Source organism: Condylostylus longicornis, unplaced genomic scaffold (genome assembly GCF_029603195.1).
Source record: "Condylostylus longicornis isolate FDR11 unplaced genomic scaffold, ASM2960319v2 ptg000004l, whole genome shotgun sequence".
NCBI lineage: Eukaryota > Metazoa > Arthropoda > Insecta > Diptera > Dolichopodidae > Condylostylus > Condylostylus longicornis.
This window is the reverse complement of record NW_026577973.1, coordinates 21,741,236-21,755,271: the sequence shown is the minus strand read 5'-3', so window position 1 is coordinate 21,755,271 and position 14,036 is coordinate 21,741,236. Positions and strand designations below refer to the sequence as shown.

The 14,036-nt window shown below is 25.5% G+C and overlaps 2 protein-coding genes across 3 annotated transcripts in view; one reads left to right on the top strand and one right to left on the bottom strand.

The window, feature by feature from the left end:
* The first annotated feature begins 739 nt into the window (after positions 1-739).
* LOC129613679 (vitellin-degrading protease-like) lies at positions 740-1,991 on the top strand. The gene is made up of 4 exons (XM_055527853.1): positions 740-818; positions 944-1,074; positions 1,133-1,426; positions 1,629-1,991. Exons 1-4 carry the CDS (start codon positions 758-760, stop codon positions 1,917-1,919), a joined length of 777 nt encoding a protein of 258 aa, XP_055383828.1. The 5' UTR covers positions 740-757; the 3' UTR covers positions 1,920-1,991.
* LOC129613644 (pre-mRNA-splicing factor ATP-dependent RNA helicase PRP16) overlaps positions 1,976-14,036 on the bottom strand; it is a 46,173-nt gene continuing 34,112 nt past the window's right edge. For both annotated transcript variants that reach the window (XM_055527796.1, XM_055527805.1), the window contains 4 exons: positions 3,022-3,934; positions 2,777-2,918; positions 2,554-2,714; positions 1,976-2,494 (listed from right to left, as the gene is read on the bottom strand). In XM_055527796.1, coding sequence (XP_055383771.1) covers positions 2,061-2,494; positions 2,554-2,714; positions 2,777-2,918; positions 3,022-3,934 — 1,650 coding nt within the window. In that variant the 3' untranslated portion in view covers positions 1,976-2,060. The remainder of the gene's footprint in view (positions 2,495-2,553; positions 2,715-2,776; positions 2,919-3,021; positions 3,935-14,036) is intronic.

Sequence of the window (14,036 nt, the reverse complement as noted above, 5' to 3'; positions counted from 1 at the left end):
AAGACAGATTTTCAAAAATTTTCATCACCATCTGCAGTTTGAATTTTTAATTTAAGAAAGTGCTTATGTATAACTCCCTATGTTTGGAGTAAAAAATTACTATGCTACAGCCTAGAATATACGTCATAACCAGTGTAAAAGATGAAACTAACCATAGCTAGTTTTTTCATATTCTTAAATAATATAAGAAATTTTATCTACATTGACTAGGTACCAAAATCAAGTTAAAAGGTAAAATAAATAAATGGTTCCTTTTTTTTTGATTTTCTATATACCAAAGTAATAGCATATTTAAAAATTTAATATGAAAACAGTATTGGTCATTTTTAAAAAAATAAATATGTACATATGTAGATATACACTTTTCATAGTTTGTATAAAATGGAACTTTAAGATTTAGAATAAGTTCTGAAAATCTCAATTTGGGAGTCCCTGTCGGAGAAATTTTTCCAAATTTCATTTGAAGTAGAAATTTACATTGTAACTGAATTTCCCTGCAAAACGAGAATTATTACAGCTTAATTCATTATTTTCTGTTTAATAACTACGTTATTTATTTTAATTAGATAAAGTGGCGAAACTTGTTTCTGATAAATTGCACGATAAAATCAGTAAAATACTTATTTATCATATGTATACGTACACATATCTACCACTTTGCAATGATTGATAAAAAATATCTAAATTTCCTAATAAAAAGACTTTCAAGATCAAAAATTTTCACAAAGAATTTTATAATCAAACGTTATTCATAAACATGGCGAGGATTTTGCTTTATATTACTTTTATACTTTTCTTCACAGAACAAATTCTAAGTGGTAAGTGGTATTATGTAACTATGAATATATGAAGTTCACATTTCTTTGAAATGTCTATTAAAACATGGCGAATGTCGTAGATCTCATAAAATGTTAGCAAAAAGTTATTACAAATTATGTTTTAGCCTATTTATCTCCACATGGTGGTTCTGCTCGCATCATTGGTGGGACAGACTCAACAATTGAGGAAATTCCCTGGCAAGTATCAATTTTGTACTACACTATTAATCATTGTGGTGGATCAATAATTAATGAGGTTAGATATTAAGAAATAATTTAAATTGTATGATAATAAAAGAAGCTGTAATTTATAGGACACTGTTTTAACAGCTAGCCATTGTTTTCATTCACATGGAACAGATCCAGAAAGTTTTAGCGTACGTGTAGGAACTAATAGAAGATCTGGTGACGGACAAATCTTGAAAGTGAAAAAAATAATTCCTCATCCTGAGTTTAATATTAAAACTTACAATCATGATATTGCCATAGTAAAGTTAAAGGATAAATTGAAATTTAATGACAAAATTCAACCAATTGAATTAAGTGAAATAACTGAAATCTTACCTGTTGGTGAATTCGGAATTGCCAGCGGTTTTGGTTTACTATCAGTAAGTATTTAATTTTTTTCAGGAGTTATTTCGTAAAATATAAAAAGCAATATTGATAATCTATATTTAAAATGGGAAAAATAAAAATATTATTAAAAGATTCAATGCTAAAATTAACCTAAAAAATTATCAAATATATTACAATTTAATATTAATTTGCTATAGTATGTATTGCACTTTCCTTTTTCATAAATCATTTTAGTTTGATAAGGGAGGTTTTCCAACTATACTTCAGAAAGTAAACTTGAAAGTTTTGGATCAAACTGTCTGCCAGAGAAAATATGAAAAAGTAAATAGAATCACAGAATTTATGTTTTGTGCTGGTGGAGATGGCATTCATGATGCTTGTGGAGGTGATTCAGGTGGCCCGTTTGTTGTTAATAAAACACTGGTTGGCGTTATATCACATGCCATTAAATGTGCTTTAGAGGAATATCCAGGTGTATTCGCTCGTGTTAGTACTCACAGAGATTGGATAGATGAAAATATTTAAAAAGTAAAATTTATAGCAAGAAATATTAATATACACAAAGAAATTATGACCATAAATTTAAAATTACAGAATTTTTCCTAAATTTATTGTTCCTCTAAATACTTTCAGCTTTTACACAAAAATTTACATCACCAATATAACTTATAGTCCTAACCTAGCTGGAGTTCTTCTCGGAGTAGAACCAGCGCTAACAATTTCTTGTTTTGGAATTAAAGCTTCTTGACGTTGTGCCGCAACTAATTTTTGTTCCACCATTTGCTCTTGAGCCTTTTGCATTTGAATTTCCATTTCTTTTAAATGCTCCGCAGCTTGTTTTTTCTTTTCTCTTCCACTTCTGCCCGATTCTTTTACGGAAAAAAACATCGGACCCAGCTCAGCTAACCAATATCCATCGACTGAGGTTGCACATTGCATATATTCTTTAGCAGTCATAATTAATTCATGATAAACAACATAATCTGGTGTTGTTCCCAAACCATAGAGGGCCGATGTGGGATGCAAATGGCATGGCATTCCTGTTCTTAAGTTTACATATTCGCCAATACCTTTCAAACGAGCTGCCTGATAAAAGTAGGCTGCAATAAAGAATTTTCCTTTAAATGTAAAATTCATCACAAAATTAAATATTTCTCACCAGAACAAATACACTTTCTAACTATATCCCAATCTGTACCACAAGATTTCACTTCAAGTTTCTGCTGTTCCATAATATCCTTAAGCTGTTGCCGCACTTCTCGAACTTTTCGCATTGCTTTTATATGAATAAAATGCTCATTGCACCAATTTGATGAATAACTAAAATTATAAAATAACTATAATTAGTTAAATAGCATTATGGTTTAAAGTATATCTCTTACTTGTTTTGCTTCCACTGCAAATAAACGTTCAAATATGTTAGATGGTCTGATTCAGGTACCTGAAATTTTTCCCGAACTCCATCAGCTTCTTCTTCACGGCCTTTAGGACGGTAAAAAATGGAGGGCACAGACAACATCGAAACTAAAATACAAATGTGAGCAATGTAAATGTGTCAGGCTTATTGAGTGTGTAGTGATAAACTGTGTAGTACGTTATATGTACTTAAAATTGCATAAAAACTTACCAATTATTAAAACTTCGGAACTACATTCCATTTGAAAAGAAACAATTAACATTTGACATTGAGGTGGATCTAACGGAAATTCAGCCATTTGTCTTCCAAGTGGAGTTAATGCTCCGGTGTGATCTAAAGCACCTAGAATCCACAATTGATATAACGAATTCAAAATATTATCTTGTGGAGGTGGATCCATAAAATGAAATTGTAAAAGATCAACTACACCCAAAGACTTTAGTAATAACACTGTATTTGCCAAATTGGTTCTTTGTATTTCAGGAACTGTTAATGGTAGCAATTCATCTTTATATTGCCTTTCGGTATATAAACGAAATGCTTGCCCTGGTCCGGTTCTTCCAGCTCGACCTGATCTTTGATTTGCGTTGGCCTGAGATATCGGATAAATTTGCAAAGCGTCCATACCAATACGTGGATTATAAACTTTTAATTTACAATAACCCGAATCAATTACAAATATTATGCCGTCAACAGTTAAGGATGTTTCAGCTATATTTGTTGCAACAACACATTTACGTAAACCATCTTGGGATTTTTGAAAAATTTTTGCTTGCAAATCGGATGGTAGTTGCGAGTATATTGGAAGAATTGATAATTGTGGTGCATTTTCGATTTCACTTAAACGTTCTTCTAAAACTTCACAAGTTACTTCAATATCTTCTTGTCCCGGCATAAAAATTAATATATCTCCTTCGGTTGGCTGTAAATGTATTTGTAAAGCTTGTTTAACAGCTGAATCAACATAATCTTCACATGTAGTCTTCGAAAAAAACATATCAACAGGGAATGTTCGACCTGGTATCGTAAATGTTGGTACATTACCAAAAAATGTAGCGAATTTTGAAGAATCCATTGTAGCTGAGGTTACAATCAATTTCAAGTCATGTCTTCTGGCAACAATCTTTTACGAAACGGCAACAAAACAAAAAGAATAGTGAATTAAATATGTATGTCAAACATTATTACTTAATTGAAAAGAAAAAATATTAATGTGTGTATTTTGTAATTAATAGAAGAATCAGCAATGAATACCTTTTATTAAAATGGTTAAAACTTTTAAATAAAGAAAAAACTCTGTAATATTCAATTAAATATTTAAAAACTTTTAAATATTTGTATATAAATTTAACATAAGCTCTTTAGTTTAGAAACTATACCGCAAATTAAAAAGTTAATAAACCCCTAAGAACCACATCACGAATAACGAGTACATACATATATATTACAGACAAACAATGTACACGATAAAGAACATAAAAGTTGAGTAATTATACCAGTACGAACGTATGTTCGAAGGGTATACTAAATTTGCCTTACCGTTTGTAACGCTAAGAAATTACGGTCTTAAATATAGAATCAAGTGTATGTTTTTGATCAGCATCAAATTCTGAGTTGATTTAGCTTTGTCTGTCCGCCCGTCTCAACGATAACTCAAAAACTAATTTTCACAAATAATTTATTGTAGTAAGTGCCAGAACCCTATTTAAATTGGATATGATCGGGGCACCGGTTCAGGTAGCTGCCATACAACTTCAAAATTTATTTGGCTATATCTCAGAAACTATAAAAGCTGTGGTATTGAAATTTCACACAAGCAAATATATTAACAGGGCCGATTTGCTTGATAAAATTCGTTCAAATTTCTTTACTCTTTCTGGTAGCTGCCATACAACTTCAATAGTAGTTTGGCACACAGTATTTTGTACATTATACTGAAATTTTGCATAAATTAATATGGTAATACGGCAACCTAAAGTCATAGTCTGTCCCATAGTCAGTTATGGCATCTTTATTCGCACATAGGATAAAAAATTTGTACTTGTATCACAGACAAGGTCAACTCTATTTTTTCTCGTTTTTTATTTATTTTGAAATTTAATTATTTCCTTCATGAATTTCTAACAGAATTTGAATGACAGCTACGTTTGTATAACACTTATACTTTTCTAAATTACCGCAGAAATCTCAAGTGTTTTTTTTAGTTTTGCAGTTGTTTTTTGAAAATGAAGTGTTAAAATTAGGTCGTCAAGCGAATGAACCGAAAAATAAATCATTATGAAGATAAGGTGATAAATTAAAACGTTTATAGACAAGCAATAACAAAATAATTTAATAAAGTTCTGATAATTTAACAGTATCTTCCTTACATACATTGTATTTTGAAACAAAACATTATGAAAACTTTGAAATAGTAGAAACAAGGTTAGTATGAAACTAATAATAGAATTTTGAATATCTGAATGGATTAACTAATGAAAATTACCATTCAACAGGAAAAAGGTGAATATCAAACTTTTTGATAAGAGGAAGTAAGAAATTTATAATTTGCATCAAATCTACGTGTACATATGCGCATATTATATTTTTCACCAAAAAATAAAAGAACCCAGAAAACAATATGACTTCTCTTCAATCCTCTTGAACTATCACGAAAATAACAAAAACAATCGAAATTTTTTTTTATTTTTGTCTATAAAATTTTTGAACTTATTTTATCTGGTATTATGAGAAAAAAAAAACAATTGGCACGTTTTTGAAATTATAACAATGACACACCCATTATTAAATTTATTATTATAAAAATTAAATTTTTATAATAATTTCATAGTATGTATAAATGTTTTTTAGAACATATTGTTCAAGATATGGGTAGAAATTAATTTATATTATATAGTATATACATACATATGCTGAAAAATCATTCATACCCACAATTTTAAGTATTTTATGTTGTGACCGTATATTTAGTTTCAGAAGCAATTTGTATTTTGAATGTAAACCAAAAATTTTATAAAATTTCAGGAAAATATAACTGATTGCGTTTTAGAGATTTTTTTCAAAATGGAACTTTAAAATTGCCACATGTTAGCTGGACTCAATACAAAAATCTGTAACATTTTTGTCCTCAAACAATCTTTTAATCATTAATATATATGTATGTATCTTTCATAATTAAATATTTATAGAACATTTAGAAATATTTGTAAATACAATAATTTCTACATATACAAAAGTTTACGCAAATGATCCGTAAACAATATACAATGCGGTTTAATAAAAAATATTCATTTGATTAGGCCTATCAACTACATAGACGGTTAACATTAAAATTCTACTTAAAACTGTTAAGTATTTACATTAAACATTTACACATTGAAAAAATTTACATTGAAAAATTTTATGAATTACGAGTATTTCATATAAAAATATTTCATATGAACTACATTGTTATTGCAGTTATCAAAAGAATCGAATTCCAAGCTCATTGTACACACTATAAAAATTTTAAAATAAAAGTAAAAATTGAATTTCCTAATTGCAAACTATCAAACAGTTTTGATTTTCTGTTTTTTTTTTTTATACGGGTACTTTTAATGAACTTAGAACTTAAATAACTTAGACAAAAAAGGCGAAGCTGCAAGAATTACAAATCATCTTCTAAGATTTTAAGAAAATCAAAAGTTTCTGCAGTTGTAAAACTAGAATTAATTAGTTGAGGATATTTCTTAAAAATTTTAAGTTACGGTTGTAGTTTTTTGAGTTAGAACTGAACAGGGCTTCGTCATGGTTTGTTGATAACCGACCTTGCATGTTATTAAAATTACATTACGTTAAGTATTTACAATAATGTATGTATGTACTATATTATGTGGCTTAATATAATACATAGACTAGCTAATAAAAATAAAATCTAACGATAAAATTTACGAAATATACGGACTTCATATAACCCAGGCATGGGGAACCTGCGGCCTTAAGGCCGCATGCGGCCTTTTAACTGTTTTTTAGTGGCCTTTGTCCTTAAAAAAATTTATTTCTTATATTTCTTAAAAATTAAAATTTTGCTGCCAAATTTTCGAAAACAAATCAAACATTTAGAAAAATAAACCGTGCACATAAACTTTCAAATTTGAAAACTAAAAATTGGAAAATTCAAAGCCATGAAATTTCTAACAACGTTTGAATTCAAAATTTACATACATATTTGTTTGAAAACAAACACATATTGATATTTGAATCCTATTAAAATCAAAAATTTAAAAGAAGCTCAAACTTAAAATTATTATATTCTGACATAATTTTGTTTTCATCAACCTACACAAAGCAAAAATTTATAACCTTTGGACTTTTTTTAAACTTTGCGGCCTGATTGACTTTGCATTGACTAAAATTTGGCCTTATATAGAGAAAAGGTTCCCCATCCCTGATATAACCTCATTAAAGATTGATCGATTTATAGTAAAAACGAAAATATATGTACATATGTATATTAAATTTTAAAATCTTTTCAAAATATTGAAATCTATTTGGTCACTCTACTGCCTTATACGTGCGTACAATCATGTCCAACATGTGAATTTTAAATAAAATAAATATTTGGTTGTCCTTCAGTCTTCAGAGACATTAAAAATCTGTTGATAAATATTATTTTTTTTCTTTTAATTTGTAATACATACATACATACACATTTTGTTTTATTTTTAGAAAAAAGAAAATTAGTTATTAAAAGAAAAAATTATTTTCATTTTGTTTTTCTTAAATAATTTTTATATAAGCATATACCTATAGATATTTAGGATGTTTTAAGAATTGTTTCATAATAATTTACAGTAAATGTGCACTTTGCCACAAAATAACTGGCATGAAAACAAAATTTCATTCATATTACAAGTGTAAATGTTTTTTGTACAGTAAACCATATATGTATGTATGTACGTATGACACATTTCGTAGTATGTACAAATTTCGTAGTTATTCTTAATTGAAAAAACAATAATAATTAAGAGTAAAATAAAAGTTATTAAATAACAGATTCAAATGGTAACAGTTACCATTACCCAATACATAATGAGTTAATATATTATGTAAGTTTAAACTAAAATACATATATGGAAATTATGATAAATTTTACGAAAACACGTGCAGCTCTTTTATAGTTTTGCGCATCAAAATATATAAAAACAATATACAAAATATAAAATAAGTGTGGGCAGATGGGGAGTAAAATCGAAATATGAATCACTTTTAAAATGTGATTTATTTCTAGAAGGAAGTAAATATTGAATAAACTTTGGAATCACAAATTTTAAATATCATGCAATTAATACGTATTTAAAAGTCAAAATAAATTTTGAGTAATTTCAAAAATATTTTATATGTATGTATGTATATATAAACTTTTATTGCATAAATAGACTTTTATTGCACAAAATGTGAGATACATATGTGTACTGCATATAGGAGTTCATTCAAATCAAAGTTCAATCATAAAAAATTTCAAAAATAAAAAACGGGTCCCTAATAATGATTTTTTCTAAAAAATGTCATCCGATAGCGGCCTGGAAAATATAAGCATCGTGAAAAAACAGTATATTATTTACTAGAAGGTTCCTTTATTATGTTTAATTTTGAATTCTATTCGATCTTAATAACACAAATAGTTCAAAGGGGTACTTATATTTGAATCTTAAGCTGTTTACAATTTAATTGTTGCATACGTCTCAATAAGCCTTCTAGAGTGCAGTGATTCGGTCTGCTTGTTGATTTCTTTATCCTTTGGAATCTAACTGTAGTAACAACACACAACCCGACAAAGAGTGCGAAACGTATAAGATCTAAAAATTTTTACTCCGTAAATAGGGAATTATGTAAGTTCAATAAATATGCAATAAATATACAGGGTGATTCAGAAAGTTATATAACAACATATACCATTGATTAGAGGATCGAAAATGGGTAAAACATTTGTTTCAGACTGCGTGCCAAATCTCAAGGGTTTCCAAGTTCCAGGAATTTTAACGAATTTTCATGAAATTTTTACTTATCCAAGTTTTTTGATTAAACTTACGTTCTGAAAAAAATCGGGACTTCAAACAAACAGTTTCTGAAAGCTTTAGTAAAGGGCTTAAAATAAACTTGTTGCTTGATTCTGTGTTTTATGTGTCTTCGGAATACAAAGCATTCGAACTTTAGGCAAAATCAAATTTTTCCGTTGTTTTATTTTTTCACTTTTTTCTAACTAGATGATTTCGTAAGAAATTTTTTAAAACTTTGAAATTTTTTTTTTTTGAATTTTTCCCAGCTGTTTAAACTTTAATCTAAGTTTTCAAACATTTAAAAATTTTTATGTTAAAGAAGATGTAATACAAAAACAACAAATATTGTGAGCCGCAAATTCAATTAAAATCGAACTAGATAATTGATAAAACTAAAAATTAAATTTAATTTAATATTCCTTTATCAAAAAATTTGGAAAAATACAAATTGCTTATCCAAAAATTTTACAAATTTTTTTAAACAAACACCAAATTCTCCTGCGAAATTCACCTAGTTTGGCAAAAATTTGTTTTTCTTCTTTGAAATCTACATATTTCTATTCAATCGCATATTTCAAATTTATTGCTTTACTGGAATTCCTCTTTAGTTGCATCAACCGTATATACCAATTTTTGAAAAATTTGTTGAAAATTTACTAATTCCCTGAAAATATTTATGAATTATTTATTAGCTTAATAATGTTAATACCATATTATTTACAAACTCCATTTTGTGAAAAAAATTAAATTTTCCTACTAAAAAAAATTTTTCTTTAAAAATTTGTCTTTAAAAATTCGCTGCAGCTGGATAATTTTAATTACTTCAGATGCCAAATGGTGTCTAGATTCTGCAGGTTATTTTTTCACATTTTTAAATTGCACCCAACGTGAGAAAAATGCATTTAAAAATTTCAAACCATATAGGTACCATTTCTTATAAAAACTGGCAAAAATAAAAAACCTATAATTTTTTTTACCAAGCCAAGTTTCGAAAAAAAATTTTTGATTACTAGATCTTGATCTTTGTTTTTTGTTTTTCATAATACAAAATTCTAGTTTTTCTTTTCAAAAATTTCAAATTTTTTAAATTCAATTTTTGTTTTTCAATTAAAAAGTTTGTATAAAATTTTGTTTCAATTTTGTTATTATTTGTTACATTTCAATAAAAACATTAAAATTTCGATTTCTTACAAAATAACGTAATGTTTATTCAAATTTAACGTAATGTTTACTCTCGTCATCCAAAATTAATGATACTTGATAATTACAGCGCGTAAAATAAGTCAAAATCAAAAATAAAGAAAAATAGGAGCTTTAAAATCTTTACATAGAAATGTTTTTTGTGCTATATCTTCTGTACCATAAAAATTTTTTTAATGTTTGAGGACTTAAATTAAAGCTTAAACAGCTGGGCAAAACTATTTGTTATGAAATTATCTAGTTAAAAAAAACTGAAAAAATAAAACAAGGAAAAATTTGATTTTGCTTAAAGTTGAAATGCTTTGCAGACTCTTATTATTTACCAAAAGATATTTAACAGAGTTTCAAACAAATATTTTCATCAGCATTTATTTGAAATTTTTTCTATAGAATATTTTTAATGGTATACATATATAAATTTTTATGTACATATAAAAATATGTACTGATTTTATATAATATAAAACAAGTGTATACAATAAAAAGTATTAAAAAATGTTTACCCAAAATATTAAAAAAAAATTATTTAAATGGCGACTTATTATACCGCGAGAAAGTAATGCATACTTATTTTTAAAATTTTCAATATATTCAAACTTAATTATATTATATTACAATTAAAAACTGAGCAAATTTTACATAAAATAAAATTTAATTAAAAAAATATTGTTTTAAATATAAAAAATTAAAAATTAAATAGGTATTCTAAATATTATTCGATAAAAAAAAGTGTAGCTCAAAAATAAAATGAAATGAAAAAAAAAAAAATTCAAAAATTCAATTGCTAATTGAGTTCGACTCACAAATTAAAATAAATATAGAATCTAATACTTATTATCAAGAATTCGCAATGTTCTTTGAGTTTTCCTGAATGAGACACTCATGCTTATTATATAATATAAACATACATATATACATACGTATATACATGTATATGTAGACTTATACATATATATATTTATCAATTGATTGATAGCAAAAAAAAAATTGCTAATAATTTTCTATTAATTTATTTTTATAATATAAAATAATAATAAAATTCGTCAATAAAGTATGTAATATAATAATAAAGTGCACATACTTTTTTCGTCAATCAATTAGGAAATGTTATTTCGTCAACCATAGTGTGTGGACCTGACGTCAAACATTATACGTGGTGTACAATACAGTAAAAAATTAATTTATTTTTTTTTTTTAATAATAACTCATTTTCATACATGTGTACATAAGTACGCACATATATAAATTTTATATAATAATTAAATTATATTTATATATGAAAAATAAACAAAAATACAAATGTGAATATAGGAGAGAAGAGAAATTTAATGAAGTAATTATATTTGTCATTTTATTGATTACGCTTACAATGAAACATCTTGTTTAAATAATTTAAAAGTTTCTAAAAAAAACTTTCTAACTAATATATATTGCATTCAATTGGGAAAATAACTTGTATTGAACGGTGCTAGGAAGCTGCGGGTGATGCTGCGTTTCAAAGTATTTACGCAAGTTTAAATATATTTACAAAAAAAAAAAATATAAAGTAAAATATTAATTAATTATGTAATCCTATACTGATATAAATAGATGTTTTTGAATATCCTGTAAGGTTATCATAAAAATTTTTTACAGTTACGAGTATTCTTCTAATATTTTTCTTTATGCATAAACATACACGAGGATCATGTACATGTTTCATTTGGAGTTGGAAAAAAATATTTAATAATCAATAACAACTGACGTAAAAAAAGTTTAATATTTTTAATTAGCATTTAAATGCTAACCAACCATTGTTATTGTTAAAATTTCAGATGAATATTCTTTAAACCTAAGTTATTGTAATAATATTAAAAAAAAAGTAATAATATTAAATTATACAATTGAAATTTAATAGATTTTGCAGAATGAATAATGAGATTCCGTTTTGGTTGCAAAACTTCTTAAACCTCCAATAAAAATTGAAAAATATTTCATATGTATACACATTTGCTATTTTAGCGAAAGAAGGAGAACTATTATGTTTTATAGATTTGATATTTCAAACAAATTAAGATTTGTTAAATGAAATTTGTTTTAGCATTTTATACTCTTATTACATGAAGCATTATGGAAACTGAAATGTTTTTGAGCAAATAAAATTCATTAGTTTGTGAAATTAAAAGTTTGTGAAAACAAAATTAGTTAGCGGTTTTTGTAAATTTATAATATAGAGAACAGAATACTCTATATTATAAACTTAATATTCGTGCTAAACTAAAAATTCTTTAAAAACTTTTTATATTTTTTTTTAAAATACTGAATTTACGAATTTTTGAAACTGAGAATATAAAATTTATTAGACTGAGAATTTTGAATTTATTTCCTCGTTATAAAAATTGATATTTAGAATCGATATAATTGATATTTTATTCATCATCTTTATATAAGTTCGATCACTATTTTTCTGTTCTTACAGTTTTATTATTCTTATCGAAATGCAAAAGCATAAATAGCATAAGCGTAAATGTATTGCATTTCGTATTTAGAAAAATTGCTCATCTTAAATTATTTGTAAAATATAATATTCGAAATAGAACTAAACGTATATTTTTGGAAAGAGCTCGGGAAAAATCAGAAATCATCATAGAAAGAAAAATCATACACTTAAAATCATAAAATTTTTATAATTTTATTAAGACTTATTTAAAATTAAATGTACTAAATGCACAATTTTTAAGTATTAAAACAAAAGTTATACGTTAAAGATTTTAACGATAAAACGTTTTTATTTACGTTTTAAAAATCTTATATATTGAATTTTTTCTCAATTATTAATATTTTTAACATTCAAATGTTAATTAAAGTCGGTTTAAAATGGCTTTACTTATCAACACAATTTATATGCTCTTATAATATTTATTTACAAATTTTAGATTTAATATCAGAGGCAATAAGCAAAACAAAAACAGAACAAGATATCTTAAGTATGAAATAATCAGTTACTTTATATTTTTCGGGAATGTTTTAGAAATTAATAGAAAAATTTTTAATGGTGAAATTGAATAATTTTTCAAGTAAAGAATAAGTTGACGAAATTTTATGAAATTTAGATAATCTTACAATATTAATTTTACAAGATTTATAAATAAGCTAAACACTTTAATTAAATTTAGACTAACACTTTGATAATAATTAAACACATTAATTAAAATATTTGAAAATTGAATTAAAATTTTAGTATGGAAAACAAACCAATATAAAATTTGAAAATGCAGGGTTAAGTTCAGCGCGTGCATCGGAATTTTATTACCTTTATAAAAAGCTAATAAATTATCTTCCGAAATTAAAGACAATTTGAGCGTTTCTTTACTTTTTTACAAATAATCTTTCATAAAAAATTTTTGAATATTAATTATATTCTAATTTTCTTATATAAAATATCAAGCAAATAAAAAAATTTAATACAAAATAAAAAGAAGCAAAATCTTAAATATTTTTTTCTTCTTCTTTGTAGTTTTTAGATGAAAATTTGATTAAATTGTTATTCCATGAAGGTTATGTTACAACAAAACTAGTAAACGACCTTCATAACTAACTATTAAAATAAAAAAAAAAGTTATTTTTTATTTTTTTAAATATAAATTATAAAATAATTCAAAAAAAATTAAAAATCCTGATTGTGCAATAATAATTTGTTGACTTATACAAAATTAGAACATCCGTAATAAACAGTACAAGAGCATTAAAAAAAATTAAAATTATTAAAAACTCTAAGACTTTTTTGTCTGACTCAATTTTTTTTTTGTTGATTCTAAATTTTTATTTCCGTATTGGTCGTATTTTTTTGCTGGAACTACATACTTGAATTGACTAATTTTATAACATTTTTCATGTTTTTATTACCATAAAAATGTTAGTAATAAAAAAAAGTTAAGAACTAAATTGTTATTTAGATGTTTAGATGTTTTAGACCTTCAACATATTTAAATTATTCTAGTCTTAGAAT

Coding starts and splice junctions, on each gene's coding strand:
- LOC129613679 (XM_055527853.1), top strand. CDS start 758: ATGGCGAGGATTTTGCTTTATATTACTTTTATACTTTTCTTCACAGAA. Junction 819..943: donor CACAGAACAAATTCTAAGTG/GTAAGTGGTATT, acceptor ATTATGTTTTAG/CCTATTTATCTCCACATGGT. Junction 1,075..1,132: donor GTGGATCAATAATTAATGAG/GTTAGATATTAA, acceptor TGTAATTTATAG/GACACTGTTTTAACAGCTAG.